Here is an 8,690-nt window from a genome sequence, read left to right as displayed (position 1 = left end):
TGACAAGTTTCCTCCCAATTTCTTTATTATAGATGTTCTTTACATACCTGAATTTTCATCCCAATTAAATCATGTATCAAAATTATTCCAAAATACAAAATGTAGTGTAAGTTTAAATGATACTAAATTTTCCATTTAGGACCAGTAATCTATGAAGATGATACTAGAAAAATTGTCGATAAAGGGGTGATTTTCCCCTCAATTTCTCTTCCTCATCATCCTCAGCAATGTGCTCATATCGTTTGTAAATAAATAAAACACATCAAGTTACAAAAATGGTAACAAGTTTACATGAAAATAATAAAATGGCAGTGTGAATGGCTAATCATCAAATATCTCTTTTCTCTCCTTTTTATCAATAAATTAAAGCATTAAACTAGCTTATATGTATCAAAGTTTCTTTTTTAGTGGGGAACCACCCTCGGGATCAACTTCCACGTCACACTCAAATTCGTATACAAACTTAACTAGTCTTTTATCCAACTTGAGTTCCTTAACAGAGTGGTCGGCTTCCTAGCAAATGTATGTTCCAAAAAGATGAGAAAATGGCTCTGGAACCACCATTTGGGGAAACTTATCCTCACAATGTAGCCTATTATAAGAACACTCACACTCAGTAGAGCACCCCTTATTCTCCTCGATGCTCAATGGTGTCTTGAACGAATCATCAGAGACATTAGCCTTTGAGCTACCTCTGCGCCTCTCTAAGTTGTGTGCTCTAAAAGCGCTCTTTTAGGGATCTTTCATAATATGTCGTGTGCGATATAGTTGAGGGGAAGAACAAAAAAGAACTTATCCTTGAAATTATTAAATGGAATAAATGAAAGAGTGTGTTCAAAATAGACTAGCTCTTCTTGTATTTAGAATCTTTAGGTATGTGAGAACCTCTACCTGGATGTTATTAAAGGATAGTGTAACTCACATTAAAAAAAACAAACAAACATCCTTACATAGGAGGAGCCATTCTAACATATCGCTTTCAAGGAGAGTCACCTATCAATCAGAGGACGACCTCACTTCTTGGCATACAAATTTCAACCTCTCATTTGATGTGTATAATAGTGTAAAATACTTTTAAAAAAAACATTATTGTCTCAATAAAATCCTAAATTATTATTATTAGTCCATTAAATTTTGTAATCCCTAAACTATTATTAATCCATCAAACTCTAAACTCTGCAATTAGGTCGTACATAAGAAATTGTGGTGTAGTTTGAATTAATTTTAAAAAATTGATCTAATATAAATGAGATCGTTTGAAATTAGAAACTTTATTTTAAACACTCCATCATAATTGAGCTTGGTTCAATCCAACAAAGAGAAAACCATTTCTTGAGTAAACTTGGTGCAAACATTTCTTGAGTATCTTTTTTTATTTTCATGCAACAAATTTCATAAAATGAACACTAAAAACAAATGAAAAATATGACTCCTAATTATGATGAAGCATCAAAACTAGCCCTAATAACTAACACTATTTCTTATCCTTTTTAAACAAACAAGTAAAACATGTATACAATCCAATAACATAATAATAACAAATGAAAATATTATTGTACATATATAATTACAAAAGCTTAAGATACATGTATTTTACTAAGAATTAGATGTTAAGTTAATCACAAAGGTATTAATTACACAAATATTTATGTTCTCACTTTCTCACATGAAACCAAATGAAAAACTCTCCTCTCATTTGGTGGTTTGATGATCAATGACAGTTTGAAATGCACCAGCCAATGCTCTCACCTTATTCCTTCTCTCTTCTAATAACTTGCTTGCAGTTTCTTCAATCACATCATTGGAAACTTGAGCAGGCACTTTCTTCCCTTGCACCACACTACTTTCTTCTTCCTTTTCCTTTGGTGAATCCACTTTGGGAACTTCTTCAACCTCATTCTCCACTTTTTCATCATTTTTCTCTTTTACTTCCATTACTACTTCACTTGATTCTTCTTCCTTCTCCAACTCTTCCTCATTTTTCTCTTTTACTTCCATTACTACTTCACTTGATTCTTCTTCCTTCTCCAACTCTTCCTCATTTTTTATGTCTTCTTGTTCTTTTTCTTTAACCTCATCAACAACTTCTTCTTTTGGTGAATGGTTTGTTTCTTGCTCATCACTCTTGTTAATGTTGCATTCATCTTGATTTGTATTTGCATTCTCATTCTCTTCAACTTCATCTTTGGTTTGATCTTCTTTTGCTTCTTCTTCTTCCGACACCGCCGTAGGAATCACCTCTTTCACTTTCTCATTATCAGATTCAAGTTGTAGAGTGTTTTGTTCATGCCCTTGATTCTCATTATCAGAATGAACATCTACAATATCTTGTACCTGAGACGGATTAATCTCAGGTGCAATATCATGTACCTGAGACTGATTAACCTCAGGTATATTATCATCTACCTGAGATTGATTAACATCAGGTACAAGATTTTCAACCTCGTCATTTTCTTGAACACTCTCAACTTTTTCTACTTCTCTAATATTTTCTTCATTTGCTATAGCTTCTTTAACTTCGGGTTCGGGTTCCGATTCCGGCTTCGGTTTTGGTTCATTTCCAACAACATTCTTTTTTTCTTTTGTTTCTTCTTTAGTACTACTCTTTGCCGCAACATTCTTTGAATCACTCTTCTTGATAGTATCTTGTTTTGGAGTCTTTGATGAGACTCTTTCTGAAAGTGGTTTATAAGAAGGGATGATGCTTCTAACAAGAGGTTTATGTTGTAGTCTTGAAGGAGAATGTTGGACTTGTTTTGGTACCTTTGAAAGTGAAGGTGGTCTATCAAAAGATCTTCTTCTATTTAAACTAGGTTTGTTAGGAACATTATCATTTCTTAGTCTAAAGGATTGGGATCTTGGTTGTGAACTAAGTGTTGGTTTGAGATAGTTTGGGATTTGTTTTTCTGATGGGTTTTGTGAGGAGGAACTCTCTACAGAACTTGATGATGATGGTCTTGAGGTTCTTTTTGTGGTTGAGTTTGGAGGAGTATTGGAAGATAAGGGTTTCTTGTCCTTATTCTTCATAAGACTATTAGTATCTTTTGGTTTTGTTGCCATGTATGATGTTTTTTTTGTTGTTATAGTTTATTTATTGAAAAGGGCCTGCATATTAGAAAAAAATAATGTGATGAATGAGATATAGATAGATATGAAAATTAAAAATGGATATATGAGGTATGGTGTGGGAAAAGAAAATTAGAAAAGAATGTGGGGGTGTAAGTACAGATGTGGGAGTATGAATAACAATAACTTGGGATATTTGTTTTTGATAGAGGAGCAGGCCCAACAAGCATAAAAAGGGAAAATACGTTTTGGTAATAACAATATTCCTTATTGATAGATTCTGAATTCCTCATAAATGTCAAAATGTACTATTAAAAATTTGTTTGAAAAATCTATTTTTTAGATGTAAAATTATATGTAATTTTTAAAAGTGTATTTCCGATAACAATTAAGCGTGTGTTTGATTCTGCTGTAAAAAAAAATTAATTTGAGAGAATTGATTCTGTAAAATTGATTTTAACTAAAAGTGAATTGCAAGTAAAGTTTTTTGTGTTTGGATAAATTCTTTAAAAAAAAGTTGAACGATAAATTTAATTTAAAAATTATGTTTATATGCAAAAGTTACCGATCATAACTTCAAATTGAGTCAATTTTAAAAAACTGAATTAATTTTATTTGAGAGCAATTAAACATGTCAAAATTAATTCTACATATTCGAAATCAATTCTAAGTGTTCTAACCATAAGAACAAACACCTCAAATGATTGTGGTCAATTGATAATCTTTTCTCAATACTTTAAAAAAAATCATGTTCTTTTGACATTCCAAAAGGAGAAGAAAAGCAACTAATGCACATGACACAATGATTTATGCTACACACCTCTTTTCGGAAGAAGCAATAAAAAATTCAATAACTTGTGAAAATACAATTCAACATTGATACAAGCAACCAAAAAAGAAAAAGGAAGAGTGAATGCACAACAAACAAAGAAAAGAATGTTCATGTTTCGAAAACGTACCTTGTTAAAAGAAAATTTGTGGAAGAGTGAAATTGTGGCTTTTGAAAGATGGGATTTATTATATGAAGAAAGAAGCAAAGTGAAAAGAAAAGATTATATTGAAAGATAAAAATTGGATAAAGAGAATTGAGAAGGTTAAAAATATCAAAAATTATGTTTAAATTAAGAAGAAACAAAAAGTGGTGAGGGTGTTTGAATTAGAGGCCATTAAATTAAAACAATAAAATTGTTTTGCGTAAACAAAACAAAGGTGTGAATAACCGGAACATGTGGATTTGACCTTTTCTTTTTTTAATTCAAGTAACACAAAAAAGGGTAGATTTTTTAAGTTATTTTCCATTTAATTTAATTTGAAATGTTTTGTATGTTAAATTAAAAAGAGCACAATCAGACTTTCGAAAAAACAATTAAATCTTTAATAGGATATCCACTTTTTAATTTAACATCTATTCCATACATCATTTGTAAAAATGTAAGTAAACTAATGTTTAAATAGACTAACAAATTAAAAGATAAACGAGACTAAATATTTGTTTATATTGACTTATTCGAATTTATCTAATAATATAATTTTTGTAATATTATTCACTTGAGAGAGCTTATGAAACTAACTTATACATTGTTCATATGAATTTTTCAACTTATTTTCATAAGTTTTTCAAAATAACTAACCTTTATTTTGATATTTTAATTCAAAATTAAAAATATAATATAGTAACACTACTAAAAAAACTCGTTTTTAGTGGTCAAAAAAATTTGGTCACTCTAACTACCGAATTAGTCACTGGAATTCGGTAAAATTTTAAAAGTCGCTAAATCGGTCACAAAATAAAATTAGCCACCGAATTAACAACTGTAATTTTTTGACCACGTAATTAATCTCAATTTCGATCACTATTAATTTTTTGTTTGTTTCTCTATTTTCTAATTTTATTTGATAAATTATTATTTCCTTATTATATTTTATTTTTAGCAAATATTTCTCATTTTTATTATTTAAAAAAATAAAATACATACTTCTATAAAAAAAAAAAACAAATAGTGCAAATTTATAAATAATGTAATTTAACTTATACTTATATTTTCCAGACACACGCACACGGGGTTTTTTATAACAAATAATTTATTTGTATTTTCTTATTTTGATTGTTTGAGAATGTAGAAAAATAATTTTGGTTTATAAAATCTAATGAAGAAAAAAAATTGAGACAAAAGATCAAAATCTAATACGATTATAAATATTAATTAAAACAGATTATTAATAGTGTATCGTCAGTATAAATTAATTTTATATTATTGTTCAATAAAATTATACTAATACAGTAACATTTAACTATATCATATCAATATTTTAAAATTAAAAAAGTGATAAACCCTGAAAATTTTAATTGCACACTCACTTTAAAACCACCTTTAAAAAAAGTTATTATTGTAATATGGCCGGTTTACCTCGTAAAGCCGGAGCCGGAGTGAGTATCCAGGTGGCATTTGGCAGAAGCGTCCCATAAAAATATTGATAATATCGAATAAATTTTTTCCCATTAATTAAATTATGTTGTTTATCGACATTATGAGAAGTCACTGTCTTTCATTTCATTTTCTTAATATCTCAGAATATTCACACTCTTTCTTATGAAAATTTCACTTAATATAAAGCCATAAAAATTTATTATCTGACAGAGACATGTTTTATATTTTATTGTCATTGATATAAATACAGCATTGATGGATTAGAAAAGAATGGCCTCAAAATTTAAATACTGGCTACTTGGCAACACAGTAAAGTTAATTTTATATTAAAAAAAAATAGTTACACACATGTATCTATCAGCTTAATCATGTTGAATAATTAATTATCTTAATTTCATGATGATTTTATGATACTCGTGGTTGCTTTTGAGCTGCAAAGTAGTGAGTTTGATAAACTAAACCCACGAGTGGAAGATTGATACACCTATGTTCTTCTCCAACAAAAACACTATCTATGTGGTGGCTAATTTCAATTTTCAACCATATTTTTTTATTATTATTATTATTATTACTATTATTATTATTATTATTATTACGTTTGATTTGTTAAATATTACATGAACAAGTTAAAAATCTCCGAATCCACATAAAAACGAAAAAAAGTATTCTTTATTTTAGATAATTTGATAAATATTTAATAAAATATAATATTATATAATATATATATTTCGTTTTAAAATAAGAATAAGATGTAATTGTTTGATGAGGATTATCGAACATGTGGCGTTGACTTCCAATGCGGTGACGTATGGTGGGTCTGCAAGGTTAGCATTCTAACGCACAAGTCTGTTCAAGATTCAAGAGAGGTGTAGTGAAAATTAGAGATCAAAAAGTGTATCTTGTATTTCGTGTGATTTGACTTTTATACCATGGATCATGTGGAGTGGATTTGAGTCCAAACGGGCCTCAGCAATTTGGGCCTTTGGTAGGCAGAAAATAGTTGCCTTCAAGGCTTTGTCGAGCACTAAGGAAACCAGGGAAGCCTTTACCGGTCGTGGTCAGCCTTCATAGATGTCATTCGATTTGAACTAGAACTGAAATGCTTGCAGTTAGTTGAAAAGTAGTGGAGAACAAACGTATTGAATGCATTTCCATCATTGAAACATTTCACTTCTTCCTTCTGACGCATGGATTGACGTGACTAGCTAAGGTATGGCGCTGCTTATAGTGCTCTCGATTTTATTTACATTTTCAAGAGAAAATCCATCTGTTGATTTTGTAGCTCCCTTTCATTGTTGATATGTATCGTTTGATCATTTTTGCCTATAAATAGGAGAAGTTGAGCAATGGGGAAATTTTCCTAATTCTTGGCTTTCAAGTTCACTCATAGTCGCTCTTATCATTAGACGTCTTTTTGTCTTCCTTCCTAAAAGCGTTCATTGGCGAGTGCAGCTTCTTGATCAAAGTCTCTGCCTTTCTTCATTTACTTCGGTCCATCAATCCCATATAACCCGACATTTTTCTCAACTCAAGTTTTTACCTTCAGTATTTTCAATTCCTAGCCAAAATGAGTGATAGTATTGTTGACCTAGTGAGTGATTTTGAGAGCAATGTTCTTCATGATCTGGAGACGGGGGTATCCTTTAATTCTTATTTACCACCTCATTCTCGTGATCTAGACCGCAAAGTTATATTCCTAACTGATGATTATTATTCGAAAAAGGTGTCTGGGAACTCCCTTGATGAGCGAGCTTCTTCATTTAACTCTTTTGAAGCTCTTTTATATGAAAGTGGAGAGGAGGATCACACTGAGGTCCCTAAGCCTCCTCCCATTTTAACTGATGCAAAAATACAAGCTGCTAAGTCGAGGAGAAAACACACTGACAATTTCGTTCAGGTTTTCCAGAGAACCAATAATCATGAACCTAGTGACGCTGGATTATGGTCCACTCGAAGTGTCGGGGTAGGCCAGATGAAGTTTCTTGGATTAAACCTGACGAGCATTTTAAAGTAGATGAATCTTCCCGGAAAGGCACGATGTTGATGTAGTTGGCCGATGCGGTCAAGTATGGTTGGATGGCTGCAGAAGTGTTGGGTACCCCGTCGATTATGAATATGGAAACAATTATAACTTTTGTTGATATCACAATCGGCGACCCTCTAGATTGGTCAGTTTTTCTTGTAGGTATGGAGAAAAGAATGTACAACTCTTTTGAAGACTAATAGGTCATACTTTATGAATGTATATTCACTATGATAAGACTGTGACTGTCTTTTTATGATTTTGAGGTAGTTTTCCTGAAGCATTTGAAGGTTCCCCCTTCCCAGCTTCATTTGGAAGGTTGAGATCACATGAAGGTGTTCCAGCTTTGTTTCGAGAATAAGTCTTTCATTCTTTCTCTCGGGCTCTTTTTCAACTTGTTATATATGATGTGCACCTCTCACAACGATCACCGTGACCAAGGGCTTATTTTCTTCTACCCGGATGATCCTTGGTTCCACCCTTTCACTCGCGACTAGAACAATTTTCTAAGGTGCTTCTTATTGGTGAAGCCTCTTACTTCGGATGCTAATCTCGCCTTTTACTACTCCTTGGTTGAATCTCCTTCTTTCTCTAAAAGCATATTCCTGAAGTCTTGGCTTCGTTTACATCACGATGTTAATTTTTGCCCCCACCAGGTTAGGTCTTCTTTCCCCGAACAAGTAGCGCCGAATAACGACCTATGTTCCTGGTTCTAAGGCGTTGGCTATGAAGAAGGGCTCGACCCCAGTGAAGTGGCTTCTTCTGAGCTGAAGAAGAAGCAAATTGATACTCATGTGGTCGTGAGCACTATTTGTCGCATAAAGAGAAGATATATCTTTGGCGAGGATAAAGTCTCATAGTCATTTTTAAATTACATGTGTGATTGCATATTGCAGATAACATGAATAAATTGAAGATGATTTACGACCGCGCCAATGCTTGAGGTATCAAGACTTGCCCTATTGGCCAGACAATGATGCCCCCTCCTATGATCGTTGCTCTCATCCTAACTGTAGAGACAGTTGTTGTTTCCCTTGGAGTGGATCATCTTACTAATGTTGTAACCACTCTATTTATGGAGAAAACATCATAGTTTCCTTTTCCCATCAAGAGGATTCGTGATGAAGACCAACACTTCCCTCAAGATGAAGGCTCTCCCAAATGGACCAATT

The 8,690-nt window shown here is 32.1% G+C and overlaps 1 protein-coding gene across 1 annotated transcript; it reads right to left on the bottom strand.

Annotated features, from left to right (window-relative positions):
* Window positions 1-1,509: 1,509 nt before the first annotated feature.
* LOC131655078 (uncharacterized) lies at window positions 1,510-4,097 on the bottom strand. The gene is made up of 2 exons (XM_058924978.1): window positions 4,026-4,097; window positions 1,510-3,105 (listed from the first exon to the last, which is right to left on the bottom strand). Exon 2 carries the CDS (start codon window positions 3,058-3,060, stop codon window positions 1,693-1,695), a length of 1,368 nt encoding a protein of 455 aa, XP_058780961.1. The 5' UTR covers window positions 3,061-3,105; window positions 4,026-4,097; the 3' UTR covers window positions 1,510-1,692.
* Window positions 4,098-8,690: the final 4,593 nt, after the last annotated feature.

The sequence above is a fragment of the Vicia villosa genome, linkage group LG3, assembly GCF_029867415.1.
Source record: "Vicia villosa cultivar HV-30 ecotype Madison, WI linkage group LG3, Vvil1.0, whole genome shotgun sequence".
Taxonomy (NCBI): Eukaryota; Viridiplantae; Streptophyta; class Magnoliopsida; order Fabales; family Fabaceae; genus Vicia; species Vicia villosa.
Note: the sequence above shows the minus strand (reverse complement) of the source record. Positions and strands in the feature narration are given on the sequence as shown.